The sequence below is a fragment of the Brienomyrus brachyistius genome, unplaced genomic scaffold, assembly GCF_023856365.1.
Source record: "Brienomyrus brachyistius isolate T26 unplaced genomic scaffold, BBRACH_0.4 scaffold105, whole genome shotgun sequence".
NCBI lineage: Eukaryota > Metazoa > Chordata > Actinopteri > Osteoglossiformes > Mormyridae > Brienomyrus > Brienomyrus brachyistius.
Window position 1 is genome coordinate 510,484 of NW_026042380.1, and position 27,300 is coordinate 537,783.

General features: G+C 42.0%; 2 protein-coding genes across 2 annotated transcripts; both read left to right on the top strand.

Annotated features, from left to right (window-relative positions):
- The first annotated feature begins 8,998 nt into the window (after positions 1–8,998).
- LOC125727628 (voltage-dependent anion-selective channel protein 1) lies at positions 8,999–19,016 on the top strand. The gene is made up of 9 exons (XM_049004481.1): positions 8,999–9,090; positions 11,884–11,953; positions 12,419–12,468; positions 12,790–12,942; positions 13,064–13,116; positions 15,057–15,284; positions 16,026–16,176; positions 17,844–17,901; positions 18,083–19,016. The coding sequence occupies exons 2-9, from the start codon at positions 11,887–11,889 to the stop codon at positions 18,172–18,174; spliced, it is 852 nt and encodes a 283-aa protein (XP_048860438.1). The 5' UTR covers positions 8,999–9,090; positions 11,884–11,886; the 3' UTR covers positions 18,175–19,016.
- Positions 19,017–19,495: 479 nt separating this feature from the next.
- Positions 19,496–26,988, top strand: LOC125727627 (germ cell nuclear acidic protein-like). Its single transcript, XM_049004480.1, has 3 exons — positions 19,496–19,801; positions 23,847–24,655; positions 25,509–26,988. Exons 1-3 carry the CDS (start codon positions 19,705–19,707, stop codon positions 25,638–25,640), a joined length of 1,038 nt encoding a protein of 345 aa, XP_048860437.1. The 5' UTR covers positions 19,496–19,704; the 3' UTR covers positions 25,641–26,988.
- The last annotated feature ends 312 nt before the right edge of the window (positions 26,989–27,300 follow it).

Here is a 27,300-nt window from a genome sequence, read left to right on the forward strand (position 1 = left end):
CCTTATCTCCTGGTTATTTTACTTTATTGTATCATAGGATAGCATCTTAAAAACATTCAGCCTGGTCACCAAAGTGGAAAGCCAGCGGCTACAGATGTTAGTTATTTAACAGCGACCAAAAAACAAGCTTTTAATTTGCCTGGTTTGATTGCATTTAATCAACTAACATAGCCAATTTATTTGGTGTTTATCGGATTTGTTAGGGAAAGGGCCAGCATATATGTGAGTTGTTAGATAGCCCTACATTAAAGGATCGATACCTGGAGAGCGGTTCACAGGTGAGCCCCTGGGTGCGTCTTACATGCTCGAAAACCACAACAAAGCACATTTGCGATTAACCCTTGCAGATGAGCGGGGGGGGGGGATGCACATTTCCCACAAAACAAACTGATGTCCTTCCTGTATTTCAGGCCACAATGCGTCTGCAGGGCGCCTCGCGCTCACTGTAAATCCCCACCGAGAACGGCCTCGCTTTGTTCCAGCCAGACAGAAAGTATTGATTTTAATTAAACAGTTTGCTTACAAGCTGGTAATGGGTGGGTGTTTTTTTAAAAAAAAAAAAATACATCCAAAAACTGAGAGGAAGTGATTCACCGTGGTAATGAAAGAGAAATGAATGCAATACCAGGGTACGATTTAAACACACATAGGCTAACATAGCAGAGAAGAAGTGTCCCAATTCAGCAGTTTCCCACAGTCTATCACTTACTTGTGGTACCACCCCCCCCCCCCACCCTGCCTTGGGAACCAAACTCTGCCTGCTCTGCCTCATTATAGATAGAATGTCCATAATTTACAGCAATGACACTATAAAAGACCAAATTTGTTTTGGTTTGAAGACTAAATAGATTATAGCTGAGTTGTTGCAATGAAAGCCAAGGCCTCTCCACACATATATCACGTCTTATTATTTCCGCCGATTTTATTCTTGGCGGCTCACGGCTGTAAACGATTCATTACGAAGGAACGACGTGTCCCTTCATCTTCACGGATGATAAAGGATTTTAACAGGACTGACGCTTCGGATCCATGAGAAAAAGCCGATCTTACGGCGCACTCAGCGATGCCGAATACGGTTCAGTTGTATGTGTTGATCTCTGCAAATATTCCCCCCCCCCCCCACAGAACAACAGCTCATGTTTTCTGCACAATTCGGGGCGATTAACAGGATGTTACTTGAACAAACTGAAAATAGTTGCAAAAGTGGCATTTGAAAGTTTCCAGGCCTTACCTGTGTTGAGCAATCGTATATTTTCATGTGGCAAACAACAGATCAACACTCCATCTAGCTTGCAAAAGAGCAAAATGTTAATGCTGCGCCCATATGTAACAGCATTTTGCATAACAGAACAACTACATCGCATTATAAAACTTTTAATCTAAAAGTGAAGACACGGTACACTACTTAAAACCACCAATCGGTATAAAAAAATAAGTTGCATAGAAATTAATTTAGAAAGATGACTGCATGGTTTCCCTAAAACATATTTTTGTAAAGAATTTTTATTATTTACCTGATAGCCAGAAATCACTCAGGTGTAAAACACAATGGTAGGAATCTACAATTGAATCCATCCATCCATCCATCTTCAAAATACTTATCCTTACCAAGTCTCTGAGAACTGTGTCCTTATTTATAATACATTGCATCTTAATTAGCTGTTGCAAATTAATACGTATTAAAGATTTCCCAAAAACAGTTACAGTTAAATAAAGTTTTTAAAATGATTTGTTTGTCTATGTGTCTATAAATTGTTTTGCTCTTAAGACTTTCCTAGTATTCCCTGTCAGCAATCACCCCTACATCCAAGAATTGTATAGACGGGACAATATTTTAACAATATGAAATAGTTGTTAATTCTGTAACAACTTAAATGAGCACGTGTCTACAATGGAAAACAATTAGTCACGTTGTTGTTTAAGCCTGAATGTGTCTCGTGCATTATTTATGCAGAGAGTGACAACAACGGTTCTTCTGAAATGATAATTGCAGTAAACTGCGTCGTTATTTTCTGTTCCATAATTGCTATCGGCAACAAACAATGCTGTGTTGCCACGAGAATTTCATGCATGTTTTACGGCAAGCAAACGTGTAAATAAACATTTAACAGGAAACCTGGCAAAACCGAAACGGCACGATTGGTTAAAGTATAACCAAAAAAAAAACAAACACTGTCTGCGCCTGAATTTACTACCTCTGCATTTTAACAACAATTTACCCTGTTGTGAAAATGCTGTTATATTGGACTGAAGTCTCCTGCGAGACACGAAGCTAATTATCTGAATTCTAGAAGCAAGGAGCATGTTCTTGATAAACTCTATTCTTAGACTCTGATTGCGTTTTTTTTTTCTTTTTTTGCAATCGTTTATGAAATATTCCGAATATTGTGGTGGTTTTTTTTTTGTCCTTTCCACCGTAGTTTATGTCACGGAATCAACTTTAAATGCCACGGAGAGCAAAGACTAGTGTCAAACGGAGACCTGCCATGGCAGATGATGTCATGCAATATGTTTCTAATTTAAAACGGCGACAGAAAAGACAGTCTGATCTTCTTCGTTATGTTGCCATGTACCGCAGACTTGGACTCGGTTAGGCACGTGGAAAAAAAAAATCTAGAATTTTGAAGATTCTCATTGCGTAAGCCCTTAACACGGCATTTCCAGTGGGATTAAATACTGCATATTTATACATTATTGTCATATGGCTGTGCAGTGCTTGATCCCAGGGGTGTGAAGTTTTTCTCTACTCGTGTGCTCAGGCTGGGCTTCCAGTTGGGGCTGGCTGAAGCTGCTTTTAAGGAGTGGAGAAGTATAGATACACAAAGAGGCGATTCTAGGGACACTGGGGGGCCAGAGACATAAAACTCCATGGGGCCCTCTAACACCCTCCCCCAGCATGGTAAAAATTATGACCATTATTTTAGCCTGAAGTCTAACTTAATAATATCAACAAAGGTAATTTAATAAACACAACTCCTTTATTATCCCAGCAGATTTGTCATTGCAACGTACTATGTAATCAGCCACCCTTTGGGGGGGGGACATTCCCAGCTTGGGGCCCCAGGCCATTGGGGGCCTGCTGGTCCTGTCTATACACCTCTGGGTGCAGAACCATAAGCAGCTGGTGCATGTGGCAGAGAAATATTGATGGACAATGTGGGGTCTCCTTTGTGAAACTCACTTGATCCTCATTCCTCCTTTTTTCATCAACAGACTGTGGTGAACAGTTGTCATGGTAACACAGGTATGATATACATTGTATAGTCGTTCATTTAAGTTTAGATGTGGGCTACACAATAATCACCCCACGATAGAAGAACAAAAAAGTTACAATGTCAAAATTTAAGTCGTTACATGGAATGAACACGGTAGAAATCATTGCTGCAAAAGGAGGGTCAATTAAGACTTGTGTTAAGCATAGTTCACTGTAACGCCTGGGGCCGAAACAAAATTACGATATATTGTTTCATACGTAAAACATACACCATTTCAACAATTAACTGCAGTTTCAAAAACCGAACCTGTGTTCAGCAACGAGAATGCCCCCGTTTTTTGCTAATGTGATGTGTTATTGCGCAACGGTAAGCATTACAACACACACCCGTGCCCGTAAACCGCAGCGCTTGCACACAGAGCGTCTCAACAGAATATTGGTCCCCGATCTCCCTTCGCCCGACATGCTGCCTTTTCTTCTCCTATACTCATAACCATATTTCACAAGTGCTTTTTGACCAGATAACAATCTCGCTCTTTCAGTCCCCTTGAATAAAAAAGAAGAAGGAGGGAAAAAAGCAAAGCAGAAAAGAGCCGCTGCAGCAAAAATGATGCTCAGCTAAGGGTGCGCTAACAGCTCTGACCACGTGGCGCTCGAGGGCGACCAAGGCTTGACATTTGTCATGTTGATCCTCACTTGTTCAGACAGGAAACCGGCGTCTATATTTTTCCTATATTGTCAACACCTTCGAATGTTTAAATTGAGATGAACGAAAGGAAACCAGAAACCTTCAAAACACTTTTTTTTATGCGTGAAATCAGTTCCGAAATGGCAGCCAGTAGAGGAACAATTTTCGACTAAGGGAGCGTCCTGTATTTAGGTATAAAGAAATCAGATTGTATATAAAAGATATCACTGTATATTCAGGCTACATTTCCTTTAGGTCATTTTATATGTAGGTATATGCATACACACACACACACACACACACACACACACACACACATGTTTGTATTCATGCCTTTGTAGGGACTATCCATCAGTTTCTATGGGAAAAACCTTAATCCCTACAATGACACCCTTAACCCCTACCCAGCCCTGATCTTCACCATAAGTAACCAACCAAAATACAAGAATTTTAAACCAGTCATAACAGGAGCAGTTCGGTTTGCGGTTTAGTTTGTGTGAGAATAATAAAATATAAACATTCAATGATTATAACCCGATTATGCCATTGTCAGTGAAAACAGAACAATGCATTTTGTCGTCAGACACTTTTCTCACCAGGGGAATTGCTGCAGATTTAAAACAAACTGCGAAGTGATTACATCAAAGCGAGGTCATGTGTTTCAATATCAAATGATGATAGGACAAGAAATGGCCACTTACATAAGAGAAATCCATGGAAGTATGCATTGAATATCGAAGGAAACCTAGGGGAACTTTTCTCAGTCACTTGCCGTAAAAGCAAAAGGTTCACTTTTGTGGATCCCACATCACTCAGAAGCCTCCCAAGAATGGCGGCCGCATCTTCTTCAGACTCAGTCAAACTGCGCAAATCTGGGATATTAACACTGAGCTACTACACTGTCAGAAAAAAATAATGCAGCAATTTGTACCTTTGCTACGCCACTTTGTACCTTTGCTAGGCCAATTTGTACCTTCGCTTGTACCTTTGCTTCGGCTGCACCCTCGAGGGTCTGCCAATTGTACCCTTAGCTGTAGATAAAGGTACCTTTTATGCTAATTTAAGGTACAGAAATGTACTCTGGGGAACATCCCCAAAAAAGTACAAACAACATTAATGTACCATCAATGGTACAAAAATGCTCCTCATAGTGCATTTCTGTACCTTAAAATATAGATTTACCCTTGAGGGTACAGCCCCATCGACGAGCAAACGTACACATTGGTACTCTTTTTCTGAAAGTGTTCAACTGATTTATCTGATGCAAAGTTGACTTCCCTCTTTCCAGAATGTATGCTGAATGTTTACGCAAAGCCACGAACGGGAAGTGGACACTTTGAATTTACACTTTGACGGAGCCCAGACAGATTTACATCTACATTGTGTCTGTTAGCCACAGCCATAAAAGCCGAAAAGAAATTCCCAAGATACGGCTGTTTATTTTCTCCATTATGATTATAAAAGAAACGCAGTGTTTAGTTATGTAATTAAACATAATTATATCAGAAAAATGTAGGATTACAGGGCACAGTAAACACTCCTAAAATAAATTTATTTAAATCACAATGCACAATAAATATCTTCTAAGTAAGCATCGTTTTTTCAGTTTTTCTTTTAACAATGTGTAGAAGTTTATCAAATTTTAGCAAGGTTCAATGGGTGACATTGACACGTGGGAAAAAATGGGCGGTACCTCCTTTCTGAAATAATGACATATTACTTAATGTATCCACATGTAACAAATCTCAGCATCTGTTTGTAATTTCTTTGCTTACTTTGTAGACTCGGCCTTTGGCTGATTAGCATTTTCTGTTGTTCTGTTTGCCTTGGTTGGAAATGTGATTGGCACTTGGTGAGAGCTGTTTGAAGTAAGTGTTGGTTGGCTTTGAAGCTCGTGGATGAAAGCAAAATTCAGATCTTACTTGGAGATGATATAAAAAATGAAGGACAGACCGTCTACAGACATAAAAAGCAAACATAAACACTGTTTATGGTGTGTACCTTAGATATAGAAATTAAGCAGCTTTTGAAACCAATATGAAATTATTATTATGTATTGGCATTGGTCATACTGCTAGTTTGCAGCATGTAATGTCCTAATGAATATGAGACTCGCTTCATCTTACATTAAGGGTTTCAAAAACATTTTGTTGTTGTTTTTTACATAATAATAAATACAATGGAAAAGACAAAATGACAGAAGCGTGTATGTCAGACACAATGTATCTCATATTTATTTGAATTAGCTCATATATATATGTACAGTTTCTTTTCTGCCAACAATATAGAAAATTTCATATAGCGGAATTTTTAAGAGAGAGCAGATGAAGAGCCGAGATAAGATTTTGTGCATAGCATGGGCTTGTGGCTTGGGGTTGGGGGGGGGGGGGGGCTGGGTGGGGGGTTGCCGCATGTGCAAAAAGTTTGGTAAATATCTCTCATTATCATTAAATAGTGCTGATGCTTGTGCCATAGCTACATCTCACGAGGGTCCGGTACGATATCGCACCATTTTTTTAATGGTAAAGACTGTTTTTCATTTAATGTCGTCAGACCACTGCTGTGTAATGAAATGGGTATGGAAAAAGAAAATGTGAAATATGTGAAATGAGAGAATTAAAGGACCACATGAATAAATGTAACAATTATTAATCTGAATCTGTCTGGTGTTGCAGCATAATGTATTTACCACTATTTACCAGCTATTTCCTTTGGTGCTACTTACATTACAATGTATCAATATAACCATGCAACAAACAACTTACTGAATATACACACATATTCAGCATTTCACCTTTTGTTTCTCCAAAAAGTATCAAATAAATCATCAGTGAAATATTTGTTATTCATTAATATAAAATAGAAGTTCACATTAAACACTGCATCAGATTTCAACTTTAAAAAGCAGGAAAACGGTAATCTTTTTAATAGCTTTGAAAATAATTTTGTAATTTTAAGAGGCATAATTAAGATAATTTATTTACTCCAGTTGAAATCAAATAATAATTAATTAATAATACACAAAAATATATAGAATAATATGCTATCTTTATCCAATTATAATTATGTTTAAATATTAAAAGACAAAATCCGAAAAAAATAAGTTTAAAATCTTAAGACTTTTCTAGAAGCCTTTTGGGTGACTGTCCTGCATGCTGCTACGCGCATTGTGCAAAGCAAATTGCCACCGTATATTATGCGTATGTCATTGTCATATCGCCATCTACTGGCCCACTTTATTAATTCTATTTGTGCTTCGTTCGATGGAAGCTGTGAAGCAGCTGCGCGACACGTTACAAGTTACACTTAAACCGCGCGTATATGCTAATGCTTTCATGACCATTTCACTGACAATTTCCCATGACTCTGTATCTACCATGACTGTATCAGTTCATTACTGTCGACCTCCTCTGATCACTACATTTAATCTAATCGATCAGTACTTTACAGTTATTACAATAGCCCGTCATAAGAATATGTGATCTAATTTTCCATATAACAGTCTATTTAATACATATATTTATACCTCTGAACGTTCGATATTTGAAAGTATTAGTTAGAAATGTATTTGCGAAAATAAAAAATATGTGGAGACAAAGGAGTAGAGAAAATGGCAAAAATGTTTAAAGTATCGAAAATATGAAATTATAAATGGTGTATATAAATAGCGAGTGAAGTCCAGGAAATATACTAATAGCGATAAAAAGCTATTACTTTGAGTCATCTGTATGGAAATGATCGTAGGAAACGAAAGATTACCGTAATATCAAGCGCAGGTGCACATCGCTGAATATCAGCCCCACAAACACTTGCATGATATAAAATGTCATGTTATGAATATTATATATTTATTAATATAATTTAATTTTATTTAGCTACAAGTCGAGATCCCTGTCCAGAAGTAGATATCATATTCTATATTAAAAAAGGTAAATGAACAATCGATTAAAAATTTAGAATAAGATCATGCATGGTTAGTTATAGCTATAGACGGCGTATAGCGGGAAGTAACGTCAATAAACATCTGTGCAGCATAGCAGCAAAGATATGGATAAATGTGTAGTATTTTACATATTTAAATTTAAAGACACTTTTCTAAACATAGATGTCGATCGTTTTATTTTGAAAATATAGAATTTCAATATACAAATAAATACACACTTTTATTACTCATTTTAATCATCATTCAATTATTCCTAAATTTTGTTTCACATCATGTTTTAGACCTTGACGGAGCTATACTGTATTTATTTCTAATTATTAATAATTAATACTAATTAAACTATTGGTGTATGTCGGTTGCTTTCATAGTTGATACTAATAATAGTTTCTACGTCTGAAATTCTGCACATGGTCAGTAGCATGCTATGCAGTACTAGTCAAAAGTTTGGACACGACAAGCCACTTCCGAAGGAGAGCGACAGCGTCACGTCACATGACCTCGCCACCTGACCTGAACACAGTAGAGATGGTTTTGGAGGAGTTTGACCAGAGAGTGAAAGAAAAGCGGCCAATGAGTGTATACATGGGACCTCCTTCAGGACAGCTGAAGCATCCCAGGAGGCCACCTCATGGAACTGGCATAGAGGAGACAGTAGGGTCAGCCAGTCACTGGGGCAGTTGGGGTTAAGCACCTTGGTTAAGGGCGCAATGATGGGATCACTCTGCAGACTGGGATTTGAACCAGCAACCTTCTGAGTCCCAACCCACAGGGCTGGCTCTCCTCCCACAACAAATGATTTTCATTTTTGTTTAATACTGTTTTGACCAGTGCGTAATTGCATATATGTTATTTTACAATTTTGATGTGTATAATTCTAAAATGTAGTGAATGGTACAAATAAACCTTTCCAGTCATTTCAATGGTACTAGCTCCCGACATTTGTGACCGTTAGCCGCCACTAGTTTCTCCTTAATCGTCTGTCTACCTCCTACAATCACAGGTGCGGATAAGGACAAACGGTGACGATCCCAAGCAAGCACTGACACTGGGACAGTTTTGCTGCGTCATAGTCTGAATTCACTAGCTATTTGCCGATCCTGGATCAGCGATTACAGGCTTATTCTATGCTGGGAGGGAAGGGAAGGGGTGGACCTCTCAGGCTACGCGTATAGCACCTCCCCTTTCCCCTGCCTTCATCTGGTCCACGGTGTGCGTTTCTAACGGGCTTTTCCCACACTCTCCAAGGTACGTTGTATTTTTATTCATTCGTCATTTTGCGCAGTGCTTAGATTACAGTTAGTGTTGCAACCTGTTTTTGGTGGAAAATTCGGTTTTTAATTATATAAGAAGGGGCGATATGCTGATGCTGAGCTGCGGCGGAGGGCTCGCGAGCTCAGTGTCTCAGCTCGCGGCCTCGGCGTGCAGAAGCGCGAGCAGAGTCTTCGTTTCGGACACGCTACATGGCAAATGCTGCGAGTTATTAACTTAGTCCGCTTTTTCCACCCAGGACCGTGTCAAAACATGGAAAGTTGCAACAACCTTGCTAACTAGCCGGTTAGCGGGTCACTCATCCCCGCGGTGGTCCTTCTATAGGCCCGTCGCGTTTTCTTGCAATAGTTGCTTTTGCAAAATTTGTTCCCTTATTAGAAATAATTTTAATGTTTTGAAAAAAAGTAACGTTTCCAGGCCATTGGCCCATGAATGTGGGTGTTGTCTAAATGCACGCTGCCACATGACACCCCTCAGATCCCATCTGTTAAAACGGGTCCGGATCACGCACCGTCTTATATATCTATCTGATCGCTTAATATTTGTTTCTTGCTTAAATAAAATTCGAGGCTATGTTTATTCTGATTTGATGGCGTACGGACACCCCCTGTCCCCCGTGTGGAGGACGTCGAGCCGCGGATGACCTCTACCCGGCCCCACGAATAAAGGTCGCGCCCGGTTATCGTTCCGTATAGTTCCTACGAGCAGGGCCGAGTGACCATGTGCTTCTCTGCAAGCCAAAATATCGATCGCAAATAAACACCAAATTCCCAGCTCTTTTCGTGGCGTAGACGCTGTTTGGCCGGAGGCGTTTTCACCGTCAAGCCTAAACATGACAGTCGCCGGTTAGGGCTTTGTTCGCTGCCAAACCGATCGTCAGCATTGTAACTTAATGAAAACTAGGGTCATAAATCCAATTTTTGACACCAAAAAATGACTTCATATATATAAATAAATCATGCTATAAAACGCATTCTGTGTGGAAAAACTACCGGTTTAGTCGTACTTTTTGTACACTTCTTACATTCTGTGCTGTCACCTTTTCCGTTATTCGCTACCATCTGGGTCGAGTCCCCTCCCTGTGCCCCTTGGTGGTCAGTATTTTTTTTTTTTACAAGTTTATTAATACGTATTTTATATTCACGTAGCTGTATGTGTAGTGCAATATCTCCCCCTCAATGTCATTAGAGGCATTGTTAGTCTATCTTGGTCTTTTGACAGTAAAAATGGGTATTTTTGGTGTTTGTGGGCTGAATGGTTCTGTAATTTAGTCATTATATAGCTGCTAGACAGACATCTCCTCTCCTCCGCCCCTAAAAAGTACAATTTTCATTCCTGTTGAGCTTTGTTTGCCTTTGCTCCAAGTAGTCAGGTAAAAATTACATATGTGTTTTAATTGTTTTCATCAAAACGAAAAAAAAAATGTTTTAAGTAAATATGTGAAGGTCAGTATAAGTATCAAAACTCTGTTCCTCAACCAACACACATTTGGTTTAAATTCCACAAAATTATTCAGCTGATAGTTTATAGAAGTTGTATAAAAACTGCATGTCCCTTACTTAGGTGGCAAGGAATTGCACCCTAATCCATTTACCTCAAGACGAGCTAACAAACTTGGCTGCAAGTCCTTGTGATTAATGTCCCAGATTGTATCGGATTAGCTTCGCAGGTTCAGTGCAGATTCCAGTGTTTTGTAGGGCGAGTTCGCTCCGCCTAACAGCTGTAGAATAAGTGTGGATTTCAGCACTGATTCAGTGGAACTTTCCCTTTGAACTCAGTGACTGTACCCCTGCTGGATACAAATTGGCTTTGGTCTTTGTTTAAAATGTCCGACAGTTCATGATCATTGTTATTTATAGTGTATGGTTATTGTTTTTCATTTTTAACCCAGTATAATTGATGGATTTCCCAGAATGCATCTTACCAGGGGGAGGGGGGGGGAATTTGTGTTACATAAAGATATGAGGAAATACTTAGTATTTAGGAAATCTTGGAATTAGTGTTAACTCTGTGTACTGTTAGCTGTTCCTGGACTGGGGGGCGACCTGCCAAATGTCAGAATATCTTTCGACTTCTGAGTACATCGAGTGAGTCTGAGACGGTTCTCAGGCGTGTCAGTAATCGCTTGTCTGTGCTGCGCGCCTGCTTGTTAACAATTTGAGATACATTCCTGAGTTCATAATTGCTGTATTTGCAGAGTGACAATGGTGTTTAATCTGTCAACAAGGTGTCAGCAGAGACGCAATGAGAAGAATGATTTATTTTATAAATAGGGATATTTCTTTGGGTTTTTTTTCCCGGTGTAATGTAAGGTTAAACATTAAATATGCACATTAAGATGTTTTTATAGGACTTAATGTGTTTTATCTGTATTCAGTTTTGGGACAAAAGGCGCAGTGACTGTTGGAAGTGTGTTAAGGCGGCTGTGTGTGTTAAGGCGGCTGTGTGTGTTAAGGCGGCTGTGTGTGTTAAGGCGGCTGTGTGTGTTAAGGCGGCTGTGTGTGTTAAGGCCGTGTGGAACCCAGCGGCGGCCATTTTGCTGCTCTGTCAGTCCCGATTGGTTAGTCATGCGTGTGTCCCGGCAGTCACGTCAGCCCCGGGTGACCTCCACATATTTCATTAATGCGCTGTGGTCTCACTGCTTCTCCTAGGTGTCACTGCGATAAACCCGATTCCCCGGCTCCCCGTTCTTCCTGCGTCCTGCTGCTGCCGCCGGCTTTGCCGCTTTCCGGGTTTTTGTTACTTACGAGATTCTTCTCCCCGTTGCAGATCATGGCAGTACCGCCCACTTACGCTGACCTCGGCAAGTCTGCCAGGGACATCTTCACCAAGGGATACGGTAAATGGCCAGCCACCTCATTTGATAGCCGTGCACAGGGGCCTGTTTGGTATTTCTCCATCATCTTCCTGATGGACCAATAGCCTGACAGTGCAGGCGAGATTATGGCTCTCATTGGCCTGAGGTGCACATTGCACCCTGCTGCCTGAAATGGGCTTTATTCAGCTGATACATTGTGACTCTGTATTCATCGTCTGATTGGGTAAAATAGGGCAACGACCTCTGAAATGCGCTGTGTGCCAAATGTACATTTCAGTAATGAAATGGAGAAGCTTCTAATTAAAGCACGGTTCAGGTTAGAAGGTGGTGACTCACTCCCGTAATTTATACTGACCTAGACCGGAAAAATGTTGCCATTATTGTAGTCTGCTGACGTTGCTGACTGGTGGTCCGCTAGGCAGTGTCTGTTCTGGGTGAGATTACTCATTAGCCATTTTAATTAACGAACAACTTCCTGACTTGCAGGGTTCGGCCTTATCAAGCTGGACTTGAAAACCAAGTCGGAAAATGGACTGGTAAGCCGGGCTTTCCGAGAGAGGACCGAGCTCTTTTCGAAACGTGGAGATGGGGAAAGTTCCGCCTCCACAAGAGGAAGTGGACTTTGTTCCCTCCCTTGCATCAAGTGGAGTGTCCGGCAAGCGCGTAGCACAAAAAACAACTGAAGTATTAACAGATTATTGACCAGTAGCATTTATCGTAATTTTTCAGATTGATGTTTAAGTCCTTAAGCATGTTAGAAGGATCATTTCCAAGCCGTCTCTCACCTAATCCTTGGACCCGGAGCAGACGTGGATCGTGCTTTTGCCGAAAGTCTCGTCCGTCTGCGATTCTGTCAGGAATTCACCAGCTCGGGGTCGGCCAACACGGAAACCAGCAAAGTGATGGGCAGCTTGGAGACCAAGTACAAGTGGGCGGAGCACGGGCTGACCTTCACGGAGAAGTGGAACACGGATAACACCCTGGGCACTGAGATCACCTTGGAGGACCAGGTGATTTTCTTCCCCTCTTGCTTTTTTTTTTTTGTCAATGTATCCCATAATTCAGGGCCCCTGCTGTTGCCATGGTGATAACTCACATACATTTTTAATTTTTTTTTTATCCCTCCAACAGTTGCTCAAAGGCCTGAAACTGACCTTCGATTCCTCCTTCTCTCCGAACACCGGGTGAGGTGAATCCGCCCCACGCTCTGGAATCTGGGGAAGTACCTCAGAAGGGCTTTGGGCCAGTCCATCGGGCAAACGCTGTTTAAAAAGTCACTCAGTTATGGTGCGTTCTGTTTACCTCGGAGGTCAGAAGCGGCAGCTGGGATTGACGTCGCACCCGAGTTAACCGCGGTCTAGTACAAGAAGTCGGAAAGGCGTTCAGCAAGACCAAGAGCCTGGTTCAAACAGAAGGATTTGTTGCTTAGCTGGATAACTTGTCAGATTTAAGGTACCTCAGTTTAAATGGCCTTTATCTCTGTTTACTTACATTTAGCCCAGTCTACCTTAAATCTGACAAGTTATCCGGCTAAGCAGGAAATCCTGCTTTCTGATGCCTTGTCCACACGTTCACGAGTATATTTTAAAACGTACCTTTTTCTATACGTCTCGGGCTTTTGTCCACACGCAAATGGCGTCTCGGGTCGCAGATAACGTAGCTTTTGCAAAGCTCCATCCGGGGTGAAGATTTTAAGAAAGTGCGTTTTCAGCGTCGACGTTTAGACGGCTTTTGGCTCGTGATTGTGCGCCATTGTCCACTTTAATGTCAGAGCGTGTGCTGTTTGCTGTATACATTAGGCGAGTCTGAGCAATGGCAGGCTCGGCCGAAATAGTGCTTGTGCTAACTTTGCTGACAGGACTTCTAACATGCGTACAGATAAATGTTGAGTCACTCTCGCATTATATTGATCAACACAGGCGCCGGAATGTGCTACGGAAGTGACTGTTATATGCGACACTCCTACGGTACAGACGCCGCTGCCGGGTTTTGGATGAGATCCGGTCGGACTCCTAGTTGGTGGGACAACTTTGAGAACGAAATGCTTGTTGCTGACGAATGGCGGGAAAATTCTCGTATGTCCAGGACATCGCTGTTGTCTCTGAGTGAGCTGCTTCGCCCAAACGTCGAAGGGCAGGCGACCGTAATGAGGTCGCCTGTCGGCGTAATCAAGAACGTTGCCTGCACTCTCTACTATTTCGCAGATGAGGGGAGATTACGCAAAACAGCAAATGCGTTTAGATTGTCAAAACAGGTGGTTTAGAAAATAGTAAAGCAAGTATGCGAAGAAATTATAGTGACATGAGCTCTGTACATGCAGTTACCTGTCACTGAGGCCAAAGTAGCAGGGTTTTACCGAGCCCATGGTATCCCTCAGTGTGTCGGTGCTGTGGATGGGACCCATGTAGGACTAAAGAAAGGGGAGATTTTCTCCAAGCTACCTGTGGCTACAAGTATTCCTTCGTTGATGTCGTAGTGAAATGGCCTGTATTTTTTATTTATTTTTTGCAAATTCCATGCTGAGCGCACATCTGAAAAATGGCACGATCCCCTCCTCAAAAAAACTAACAAACAAACAAAAAAAAACACATTTTAGTGGTTTCATGTGGACGGAAATTTTTTTTAAAGACAAAGTTCGTGTGGACGGGGATTTTTTTTTTTTAACACTGTTTTAAAAAATATCTGAGTAGGTGTGGACAAGGCATCGTTAGCAATATCAGGTGGTAACAAAACAGTACATGGTATTTTGCGTATGCGAACACTGCAGCAACAAGTGCCCAGATAGTGATTGGACATTACTGAGCGTGTGACCAATTTACTGAAACACAAATGAGGCATAAGTGCTAATAAACGGTGTATAACTGCAGCTCTCACGTCTGCTGATGAAGGGTGCGGCCACCTTGACTTCCGAGGTCGGGGTTGCAGAGGTTTTTCCCGACTTTCCAGTTGGGGCACTGTGGGTGAAATTTCTGCCCTGAAACTCGGAATTTCCGACTTCCGGGCTCACATGGAATGGAGCACGAAGCATGCTGAAGGATCTGGGCTGTGCTCCCGGGTGCTCATGGGACTTGTAGTCTTTGCAGGGTCTTCACGTTTGTCCTTTTCCCCCCCCCCTCCGAGGCAGAAAGAAGAGCGGGAAGATCAAGACGGCCTACAAGAGGGAGCACATTAATATGGGCTGCGACGTGGACTACGACATCAACGGGACTGCCCTGCACGGGGCCCTGGTGGTCGGCTACGAGGGCTGGCTGGCCGGCTACCAGACAACTTTCGAGGCTGGAAAGAACAGGGTGACCCAGAGCAACTTCGCCGTGGGATACAAAACGGACGAGTTCCAGCTGCACACCAATGTGTGAGTGCGTCTGCCAGTGGGCACACGCCAGCTATTTTTACGCACTCGCTTTCCGTAGGGTAAGACAGCTGCCCCAAACCTTGTTATCCAAGGAAGATAATGTTATTTATCGCCAGCCATGAAAGGCCTGTCTGCTAAGGGAGTGCACTAATCCTCTGTAAATCCTTTTTCTGTTTCTGAGAAAGAGATCAGTGTAATTAATGTTAATCATTTAAGTTACAGTATAATGGCGGATGTGGGCGGCATGTTGGTGCAGTGGTTAGCAATGTCGCCTCACACCTCTGGGACCCGGGTTCGAGTCTCCGCCTGGGTCACATGTGTGCGGAGTTTGCATGTTCTCCCCATGTCGTCGTGGGGTTTCCTCCAGATATTCCGGTTTCCCCCCGCAGTCCAAAAAACACGCTGAGGTTAATTGGAGTTACCGAATTATCCGTGAATGGTGTGTGAGTGCGCCCCGCAGTGGGTTCGCAACCCATCCTGGGTACTTCCCTGCCTCGCTTTCAGGAATAGGCTCCAGACCCCTACACAGAACAAGCAGGCACAAAAGCTGTATAAATGGATGGATTGACGGTAAACATCACATTAGACAGGAGCCAATGGCTTTGAAGAGGCTGGTGATGCGTCAGTCAAACAGTGCGGCACTGAAACGTCGATGCGTTTCTGATTGGTTCAGTCTGTGCTAAGCCCATGTGAATGGAGACCTGCCTGTCCTCGGATGGCTTAGCCTGGCTTGTGTTACAGCAACGACGGCACGGAATTCGGAGGCTCCATCTACCAGAAGGTGAACGACAAGCTGGAGACGGCAGTGAACCTAGCCTGGACGGCGGGAAACAGCAACACCCGCTTCGGCATCGCCGCTAAATACCAGATTGACGCGGATGCCTCCTTTTCTGTACGTAGAATGTCATAGTTATATAGGCCGTTATATGCACTGCCAGTCGAACGTCTTCGCACACGCTGACATGTTCTGCATCTGCATGTTACTTAACCTTTGCTAAAAAATATACTTGGTATTTGCTAACAGATTTACAGTATGTTCACCATTCGGGTACCTTTATTGGCAAGAAAATGCCTTTGATTCATCTAAGTGACCTTCTCTGTCAGTTATAACAGCAGAGAAAATCTGAGGCATTCTTGCTGCAAGGGACATTAAATACTGCTCTGTTTCATGGGGTGAAGCAGGTAACTAGTGCATTTAAAGTTAAAGGACGACCTGGAATCTGACTATTCCATCACCACACAGCCAGTTAATAGGGTGTCAGACACGCACTGTTACTCTTTCCATGTTATAAAGGAAACTTGTTTTATTTATAGTTGTTCAATCAACTTTCCAAAGCTTAACAGTTTATGAGATAAATGGAGTAAAAACCCGTGATGTGCAGACACTTCTGACCGGTGGTGTCTGTATATTATACACAGATGATATGTGGCTGCGTTCACATTACCAGGCTGAAGTAACTCGTATGCGATTATTTATCTTTTTTTGTCTCCATAATGTGACACAAATCCGATATTTTCACGGCTGTGTGGACACAGAAATCCGTTCTTTTCAAATTAGGTTTGAGTCTGATTTCATATGTGGTCCTAGATCACGGCCGTGCGACATGCATGACGACGGTCAGATTCGAATTCATGAGGGGTGAATCTCAGTTTGCGTACTTAACCGTATTCGCGTTCTGGCGCACCCCTTTTATGTCATCTTCCATCGCCCGAAGACCAGTTCCAATACTCAAGAACAGAAGTACAGAGGACTGTAAAAATCCCCATGTTGTTCTTACTCCGCCACAAATATCAATGATACATCGGGTGCATCCTCGCGGAACGAGACCAATCCCATGATTCATTGCACCCAAAGTTCATTCTTGTGGGGGGGCAAGTTAGCAAGACCGGTCTTGCGTTCTTCGTATTGAGAAACACCTGTTTTTTTATTTATTTTTTTGCCTTTATGCTTATGCAAAGTGCTGCCTTCAACAGCCAGCACCAGTGCGGCAACAACAGCACAGCAGAGTTGCGGGAACTCAGTCTGGCTTTTTTTTCGCCATCTCAGCCTGATCATGTAACCGTTGGCCGTCCTCCAGAGCGACGTGCGCTGAGTTCATTAACCATTAGCACGTCCATTTGGTCGCTTTTGATACCATGAGTGGTCTCACAATACGTTTTTTTTTGTTGTTGCTAACGCAAACGACTCGTGCAAAAAACGTAATGTGAAGGTAGATTATTTAATATGGACCCATAGTACAGGAAGGATAGGTTCTGTTTCTAACCGAACACTTGATCCAGTCTAAATGTTATCGGATACTATATTCAGTGAAGAGTATTTGAATGTATGTATTTACCTTGACGTCATTCATTGAGTAAATCCGTAGCCCCCGAAGGAACCTTCGCAAAAATTTAAAAGGATCTCCTATCTCTTGCGTACATGAAAGTAAGATCATTTTCATTTTTTGCCGCAAGTCCCTTCAGGGGTCCCGTCAATAAATTGGGGGGGGGGGCACTTTGGAGTTTTTTTTTTTTTTTTTGCTTAATTCTGTTTTCGTCTTTTTTTTTCTTCTTCTGTAGGTCAAAGTCAATAATTCCAGTCTTGTGGGACTTGGTTACACTCAAACTCTGAAACCGGGTGAGGTTGTTTTCGTCGATTTCCAGTGTTTGACAAAGCAGTTAAACTCCGAGTAACATTTATTAAAGAATATTTAAGCTACGAGGCAATTCAGTCTCGGATTTATAATCGGATAGAGAAGAAGAGATTAATGAATTCCTTTAGTCACTATTTGACAGATTTTCCATTCCTTCCTACTTAGGTATAAAGCTGACCCTCTCTGCCCTCCTGGATGGGAAGAACATCAATGCCGGTGGACATAAATTGGGACTGGGCCTGGAATTTGAGGCATAGAATAATATAGTGCTGCAATATCCTCCGAATATTTTAATAGCTACATTCTTCACCTTGTGTTTCCGTTAGGTGTACCAGGATGGCAAGCCAGTGTTTTTTAAATGTTATGATTTAGTTCATTGTAGAAAGGGTGTTCATGTCAGGAACGTATCATACAGCGCAGAATTTGAGATGATTATATGATTACACAGAAAAACACTAATTGAGCTCGTTTTCTTAAATTCGCGATCATTCCACGACAAGCGAGCGCTTATTTAATTTATTTTCTCTTGTGGAAAAAGCTGGTCAAAAAATAAATGAGGGCGATGTGAAACTGCTTGTAGAATCTGTTGTCCACTAGATGGGGCTGTTGCATGCGTCACAGTGTTGGCCCTGGGTACCGGGGTTACGTTCTGCATTTGGAAAATGTGATATATTGCCATGAATTAGGGAAAAAAAATCAAGAACGACATGATGCGTTGATTAGTTGTCGCTTTGCGTGTTGGTTTGGTCGCCCTACACTTATGCAACAGTAATTCTCCAAGGCACTAAAAGTTTGTGTGTTTCACTTTGTATGTGTGGGTCTCGTCACATTATAAGTAGTTAAAAGTATGTATATTTTACGGTGTCCTATTCCTACCGTCTTCTCGTGGGCTAAAAGCAGAGCTCTGGGTAATGGGGGTCAAGTTAAAAAGAAGATTACCCCTTCACACGGCCTGCCGATCCACAGAAATGCTTCTGGTAGAATAGGTACATTTTCATGGGAAATGTCTTCCGTTCTTAATTTCAAAACCGGAACAAACCCCTATATACTTGACTATTGTTATTCCCATAATAGTAATAAAACAATTACCTTGATCTGATCTGTGCCTATTTTTCTTTTAGTACTGTTCGCTTCAGGGTAAGGACTAAGTGTGCATAAGTAGGAATTTCCTCGGTAAAGGTCACTTTTAAACCCAGGAGTGGTATTACTCTGCTATCGGTAATATTTAAAGCTGCAGGAATACAAAATATAGAACAGGAAATTATTTAAAGTTGACGTCACGTAATGCACACTGCTTCGTAGTTCACGGCAGTATTGGGCAATCGAATTTTCAAACTACAGCTGCATGTTATGGTTAATTTTGCAGCCAACTGGGGAGGGGGGCACATATTATGCCGGGATTATTAAAATACAGTGGTGACTGCGTGTTTTGCATGGGGGGTTAAGTAGTGAAACCGGCTCGTCCGGAACTGCATACCACTAGCGTGACTATTCCTGTAAACATTAAAAGTTTGCGGTCACTCACAGAGACATTGACGATCTTAATCATGTGACCATCACGCCCATTTCGCTTAACTCGGATGTCTGTTGGATAGTCTGTATATCTGTATGGAAGGGGGTTAAATATAGATCTCCCTAAACACCTTAGATCCACCCACTGGCTTCTGATGAGAGCGCTGAATTTAGCTCAATGCGGCCAGTTTTCACTTCCAGTTAACGCCGCAGTTTCTCCTCCGAGTTCCGAGTCCTGCGCATCGTGAGCGCGCGTCCGCGTTCCCGCGCTCAAGATGGCGATCGCGAGCAGGACGGTTCGGTACGCGGCCATGCGCTCCGTGGCGTCGATTCTCATTTTGCTGTACGCATCTCACCTGATTTCGGCGTTAGGTAAGTGACTTGCGTGCCTCACAAATGAATTAAGTTTGAAGTTGGGGAAAGGAGCCGGTTACGAGGGACTGCGCGGCGCTCCGCCGGCTTGTGATCGCAGCCTTGCGGTCACTTTCGGCCCCGGGCGGTTACCTGTGGTTGCTCTCCGGCGACTTCATTAACTTGGATCAGATTTAAATGGCACTGGATACCTGTTCCCTGCTGATGGATGCGCAGTGTTACCTGGCTTCCCTAATGCCGCAGTAGTCACTCATTATTTACCAAAACCGGCTGCACCTTTATCGCTTATATATCTGTGTACAAAAATATGACCCGACTTCATCGCATCATTCGGCCGGCACACCCTTTCACCCAGTTAACCTGGACTGTCTGCTGTTTAAGTGTCTACTTTATACAGAATCGATTAATTTACAACCCCTTTCCCCTCCCTCTCTGTGCTTATATGCATATTTACTTCGATTGCATATATTTGTTTGCAATTATAATGCCGTTTGCCGGCAGTCTGCATGTGAGGCTGGCGCTAGATCTGGAGCCGGTAATATATCCTGTTCAGCCTGATTGAGCCTCCCTGCGGAACAGGTAGGGTGTGTTTGACCACGATCCAGATCGTTATTTACCTAGAGCTGCCCTTTCGTGTCGCGCTGAGCGGCTTGTTTGTCTCTCTAAATTGCTCAGCTGAAACCTTTCCTGTACTTATTTCAGCGTGTGAAATGAAACTATTTCAGAAGGGATTCACTTCCCATATTATGAAAGGTCGTGCATTTTTACAACATCCTCCTTTTAGTATACTTTTGAAGCGTGTCGTCATTGTGGCACTTTTGAAGCGCTTGAAATAGACTCCTTTTGGCAACATGACACAACACTGCCATTTGTCGTGACTCGTAAAATGGAATGAAAGCGATCACCATCATTGCATTTTGACGTTTTACCCTGAAAGTATTTGAACAATTCTTCAGATGAAAACAGCGTAGAAAATGCAAAGTTCCCCCACCAGTTTGGTTGCGTTCCATTCACTAACACTCGGTTATCCGAGACCATGCAGATTATTTATTTGATAGTTTTATATTGAGAGTAATTATTAACTGCATCAAGTACTTAGACCGTTTATATATTTTATATGATTACAGAATTCATGATTAATATCAGTTATAAAATCGTAAGACATTCTTTACTATGGGTTAAACTTAGTAAGAAATTCAGTCCATATTCTGTAAGTCGGTGGGTTAGATACACAGTCTGAACAGGTAAGTTGTTGCCTTGGTGTTTGATGTTGTCTCCAACTACACTGCTTTCATGGAGACGAGTGACACGACCCTCACTCAGGGGAGCCAGGCAGCCGAGAGAATCGTGTAGATTGCTGCTATTTCACCCACCTATGACAACCCAGATGTTATGTAGATATAACCCATAAATGCTAGTTGTGGCGGCTGGTGTGGGGTGTTAACTTATTTAACCTCATAAAATGTAGGAACAAAGTACCGGGTGGGATGTTACAGGTTTCATTGGTGTAGCTGGTCGCCGATTGCTGGTTATCTTGGTGAATTTGCTGATCCTCCAGTGAAACAGTGACCACGATTTCCTTCACCCCACACATGAACGCTTGGTTCCTGAATTTGAACCGAACGCGTGAATCGTTCCATTGAAGAAAGACTCACCATCTCTCAGCTGGAGTAATTGCTTGCTTGCTATAGCGCAGAATTACTGACTGAATAGTGCTGAGTTCATCGCAATTTTGATCAAATGCGAATTATGGGAGATCTGTTTAGGAGAACCTTGAAGCCCCCCCTCATTTCGATTGGTTGTTTATAAACTTTTTTCGAACTTGTTTGGTTTTCGTCTGCGCGTCTGCAGCCGGCTAATTCTCTCATGCATAATGCCAGTTAGGGGATGAGAAAAGAGATGGGCTTGATTTTATGAATGTTATGAATTTTATGAATTACCCTTGTTGAAAAAACGTGAAGTGAAACTATTCTGATTTGACTTTGTTTTGGCTCCTGAAATCCTACAGGCCGCACGTGTCAACAGAACAACTCTGTTCGGCTGGCAGTAGGCCCAAGTTTTAAGTAATAAAGCTTCATTCAAGCCCGAAAGCTTTCCTCGGTTTAACAAAGTGTTGGATTCCTCTTGCTCACAGCCTGTGCCAATACCTTATCAGTGGGGTCCTGAGATCCCTGCTCATGAGCGGAATCCCCTCTCCCCCTAAATTGAGTACCACGGTGCCTTGCGTTTACATGGATTTGACTGGCATTTGGTCGACGGCCTTCACCGATAATAGTGACGTCTACGTTGATATTCAGAGTGAACACCCAAAATAAATAAAAACGTTCCTTTTGTTTGAGGTCAGCGAGACAAAGGATATTTGTGTGTGACTGTTGTCCTGGTGGGAGGCAACGGTAAATATGCGTCAGGCTTATTAAACAGGGTCTTAGAGCACCCCCAAAATTAAACAAAACCATGTTTCCTGTGTTGCTGATTATTACAGACCAAGTACCTCTAATGTCAGTTGTTTGCAGTCTAGGATATATCATAAAAAGCAAATATTTCAGACCAACATAGGTATGATTTATTCACATGATTAAGGAAATTATGTTTATTGAATGGGCACCTTGTGTTTTGATTACCTTGCTTGTCTTCACAGCAACATTTGAAAAATGCGTGCAGCTTCATTTTACATTTTCTAGCTCAAGGGACACTGAGGTATTTTGTCTCTTTCTCAGAGTTGAATTTCTGTGTCATACATTCCTCACATGATCCCGACCTGTTAACTGGGTCTTCGGCTGTTAGATAAAGAAGCTTTTCAGCCAGAAGCAGTTGGCCTTGAGTTATTTCTTTTACCCGCCAACATCTGTGGTCAGACTTCATATAAATGGCTTTTAATTTTATTTTCCAGTCTAAAACTCCAGCTACTGCATAGATTTCTCAGTTAGCTTGATTAAGTTAAGCTAGAAGTGATGATTGTCCAATAGGAGTTTAGGTAAGGGGCATTCTTATTGGGCAATCCTGACTTCTAGCTTAAGTTAACCCAGCTACCTGAGAGCGGCAGCTCTGACGCTGCGTTCCGTTTACCTCGGAAGTCGGAAGTTATAGCTGGGAATGACGTCTCTCCCAAGTCAATTTCGTTCTAGTGCAACAACAACGTTGGAGAGTCATTTAGCAGTACCAGGGACCTGATTCAAACAGCAGGATTTCCTGCATAGCTGGATTAAGTTACCCCAGTTTAAATGGCCTTTATCTTCATTTACTAATACTGCCATAAATACTACCTTAAATCCGACAAGTTATCGGGCTAAGTAAGAAATCATACTTTCTGAAACGGGCCCCAGTTTTTGGCAGGTTCAGTGTTAGCCATTGTTGGCAATATCAGTCGATAACAGCATATTTTGATCATAAAAACACCATAGCAGCATGTCCGCAGATAGAGGTTGCACAGTATTGTGTGCATGATCGATTTAACGAGTCCCAAAAAAAGTCATAAAGGACACAGTCATCATGAATTCTGAGGCTCCTCTGACTTTTCAAGTCAGAATTCCAACTTCAGGGGGCGTTCCAGTTGATATTTACGACTAGGAACTCAGAAATTCCGACTTCCGAGTTCAGACGGAACACAGCATAACGCCTAGACCAGTGCTTGAAGGGATTCGCATCTCATTTGTCTGGGAGAGACCTGATGTGTAACTAATAGCATTGCTGTGCTAAATCTTTTTATTTATCACATTACTTACGAACGCAACATAAAGAGAAAAATTTTAAATAAAGTGAAATGTAGACTATATTCTTTGGCTTTGAATTTTCAAATTTTCATTTAAATCTTGTTGAAAAATACTCCTGCATTGAGTACTGCATATATTTGAATATCTTTCTATGTGACAATGTAAAGGAAAAAAATTATCATTTAGTGATAGCTAAACATTTCGCCAAAAAATCACACAGATCATTGATGGCCTAACATGGTTTACTTGGCTATATTTTCCATTATTGTATCTGGGGCTATTCTTTAAAGACAATTCAACTCATTCATGGTTATCACTTGTTATCTGTTGAACAGGTACGCAGAAAGCTGACGAAAAAGCTTCCGTCTTATCACCAAATTCTGTGAACCGTTCATCGGAACAAAAATCCGGTGTCCCAGTGTCACCTGACATCCACCTGTCACCCTCTGCAGCCCCAACCATGGGCAGCCCACTTTCCACAGATGAGCCTTTGAGCACCTCCCCCACTCAGGGTGACATGGGGGGGGGTGAAGAGGTGGATGCGACTGACAATGGGGACACGGCCGACGTCGATGACAAGACTGACAATGGGGACCCGACTGACGTCGATGACACGACCGACAATGGGGACCCGACTGACGTCGATGACACGACCGACAATGGGGACACGGCCGACGTCGATGACAAGACTGACAATGGGGACCCGACTGACGTCGATGACACGACCGACAATGGGGACCCGACTGACGTCGATGACACGACCGACAATGGGGACCCGACTGACGTCGATGACACGACCGACAATGGGGACACGGCCGACGTCGATGACAAGACCGACAATGGGGACCCGACTGACGTCGATGACACGACCGACAATGGGGACCCGACTGACGTCGATGACACGACCGACAATGGGGACCCGACTGACGTCGATGACACGACTGACTTCGTGGACATGGATGATAAGAGAGAAGATGAGGATGAGATTTACAGTGAAGTGGGGAATGAGGCCTCAACAACCATCCTGGACGGCAAAGACCTCAACACCATTTATGAGGATGCAGACTCCCACTTTTTCCTTCACCTGGTCATCTTTGCGTTCCTTGTGGCTATTGTGTACATTACCTACCACAACAAGAGAAAGGTAAGCACTCGGAGCAGATAATTTAAACGTGTTACTTCAGAGTTACTCAAATTAGATTAGAGGTCAGATTAGGATTAGAGGTTAGGGCAGACCTATTTCAAAGTTGCACCCTTTAGAAATATAAAAAATAATCTGAATACATTATATGCTTGTACACATTGTATGACACTGATTAAAATAATTGCATTTTTATTTTATTTAGTAATTGAAGTTTATTTGGGGTCTGTGTGTGTATATGAGAGGTGGGATCAGGACAAATATTTCAGCTTTGGGGGGGTGCTGTCAAAAGGTTTGAATACCACTATAGTACTTGGCCTTTATATAAAGGTATGTTTGTTGTAGTTAGCCTGCAGGTTACACGTCACTGGACACAAATAAGCATGTGATGTTTTACAGGGTGTGCTTACTGTCTTTTGCAAAACGCCATACATAACTTCCTTATTTAAAGACAATGAAACGTTACTGAAACAGAACTCATATGCTTTCTGCTCTGACCAGCAGATGGCGCCATAGACCAATTTGTTCTTTAAGCAAGCAATACCGAAATTTATCGAGCCCCTCTGCAATAGCTGTTGACTATTGAAACAATTTATTATAACGATTTTAAAATAAGTAAATAGTCTTAAATAAATGCCTTACACATTTCGTAGTAGTGTTTTTTTTTTTCAAAAACAGATTCCTCGTCATTCGCCAAATTGGGTAAAATCGATGAAGAATTAGCTAGCTTAATTTATGGGATGATGGAGAAAAAAAACAGGCAGACCCCAGACACTCCTGTATCCTGTCTCATAAGGACGGACCGCAGGGAAAGGCAAGCATTTAAGATCCTGTGCGTCTGTTTGCTTGCCCTCAGATCCTCCTCCTGGTCCAGGGTCGACGATGGAGAGATGGCTTCTGCTCCAAGGGTGTGGAGTATCGGCGACTAGACCAGAACGTCAGCGATGCCATGCCCTCCCTTAGGGCAACCAAGGACTACGTCTTCTGATTGGTGCCAGGGTGCTTATAAATTAAATTTTTAAAAATACGATACCATTACTGTTTATGGGGGGGGGGGGTGTGGACCCCCACTGGTGGCTTTATATTTTGTAGCTCGTCAGGTGTGGTGATAGTTTGGCTCTATTGTCTTTCTTTATCTTAAAGGTCGTCAGGGTTATATATTCAGTATATATTCAGTATATTGACACTGAAGTGGGTTTGAGAAGTATTCGAATATACAATTAAGTGACCTAATTTTTTTCCAGCCTTGTAATTCTGTTTAATTCAGGATTATTTCAGAAGGTAAAAATACCTGCCTTGATTACTCTAGATTGTAATTTCTAATAAATGAAGTGCATTTATATTTTCAATCAAATACAGGTTTTGCACGTTTGTATACATATCAGCAATAATATATGTTGAAATGTTTGCCTCTTGGTCGGAGTTAGTTTGTGTTTTTTTTCCCCCTTTTCCCGCAGCAGTTAGGAGATTAATATTTAAAAGGCCCATATAAGTTATGAAAAATGCGCTTGTCAGGTTGAACTGTTAACTTGCCAGTTAAACGATGCAGATGTCAGTGGATTTAAATGGCATAATATTTTTTTTCTCCCATATTCTAGGCGCGGGTGGCCTGTATATGTAATCTATTTAAATGACTATGGCTTCAGTGAAGTCATCTCTTCCGATGTCATTGTAGCCGACTCCTGAAGCATTGGATACCTAAAATATCCACTTTTTTTTTTTCCTGTAACCATTATGTGTATCTTGGTGAAAAAAGTGTGCTTATCGTGGCAAAGGCCTAATTAAGCGAATCCATTGTGAAAATAGAGAAACAAATACATCAATATCAGACCTAATGGCTGGTCGTTAAGCGTGACATTGAATGTTGACTTTTTTCGCTCCTCACTCTCCTATTGAAGCATCACTATGTCTGTTTTCTCTGTTTTATGGTGGATTATAATTGTATTTGTAGATTATTTTTTTTTTTTTTACCCCCAAACTGAACACTTCCTGATGTTCTGTATATCGAAAAGATCATATAGACTTCATGGTTTAGAGAAGTCTTCATAAACCATGTTTTTTTTTTTTTTTTTTGTATTAATCTGGATACAGCTTTAAGACGGCTCCTGTAGAGACTGCAGCCTCTTTGCAATAAATGCACTGGTGTACACTGTTGTAAGGAGATTCCTGGTGTCTTAGATGCAAACATTTCTGAATGTTTTGTGTTGTTACCAGCTGAAAAACCTTTTTTTTCAGTATGTGCTTTATAAGTGAGCAGGAATTTTATTATCATGTAATTATTACAAAGATGTGTAATTGCATTTTTTTTAAAAAGATTAAAAGGAATCTGGTATAAATTTTCTTTCGGCGTCAAATTGAAATCGAGAAGTATAATCCTCCGAGAAGGTATTAAATGTGTTCATCTCTAATTAAGAAATATTCCTTTGGTGATGCGGGGTCTGCTGTTCTGAGAGGTTTTGTAAAGAACCTTTGCTTGCCGTTTGTGCAGACTATGGTGTGGTGTGTTGGCTTGTGGAAATGCCACAGCCCGAAGAAAGGCACTGTGGTCCCCCCGGGTCCCATCAAGGTCTGGGTCCTCTTGGTTTGGTTCTCTGCATTCTGTGCTCAAATAGTGTCATTTTTGAGGTTATTTCTGGTCATATGGTTCC

Excerpts from the sequence above, each read along its gene's own strand:
- LOC125727627 (XM_049004480.1), top strand. The coding sequence starts at position 19,705 with ATGGCGATCGCGAGCAGGACGGTTCGGTACGCGGCCATGCGCTCCGTG. Across the intron at positions 19,802-23,846 it reads TCACCTGATTTCGGCGTTAG|GTACGCAGAAAGCTGACGAA; the intron begins GTAAGTGACTTG and ends TCTGTTGAACAG. Across the intron at positions 24,656-25,508 it reads CCTACCACAACAAGAGAAAG|ATCCTCCTCCTGGTCCAGGG; the intron begins GTAAGCACTCGG and ends GCTTGCCCTCAG.
- LOC125727628 (XM_049004481.1), top strand. The coding sequence starts at position 11,887 with ATGGCAGTACCGCCCACTTACGCTGACCTCGGCAAGTCTGCCAGGGAC. Across the intron at positions 13,117-15,056 it reads TCCTTCTCTCCGAACACCGG|AAAGAAGAGCGGGAAGATCA; the intron begins GTGAGGTGAATC and ends CCTCCGAGGCAG. Across the intron at positions 16,177-17,843 it reads ACGCGGATGCCTCCTTTTCT|GTCAAAGTCAATAATTCCAG; the intron begins GTACGTAGAATG and ends CTTCTTCTGTAG.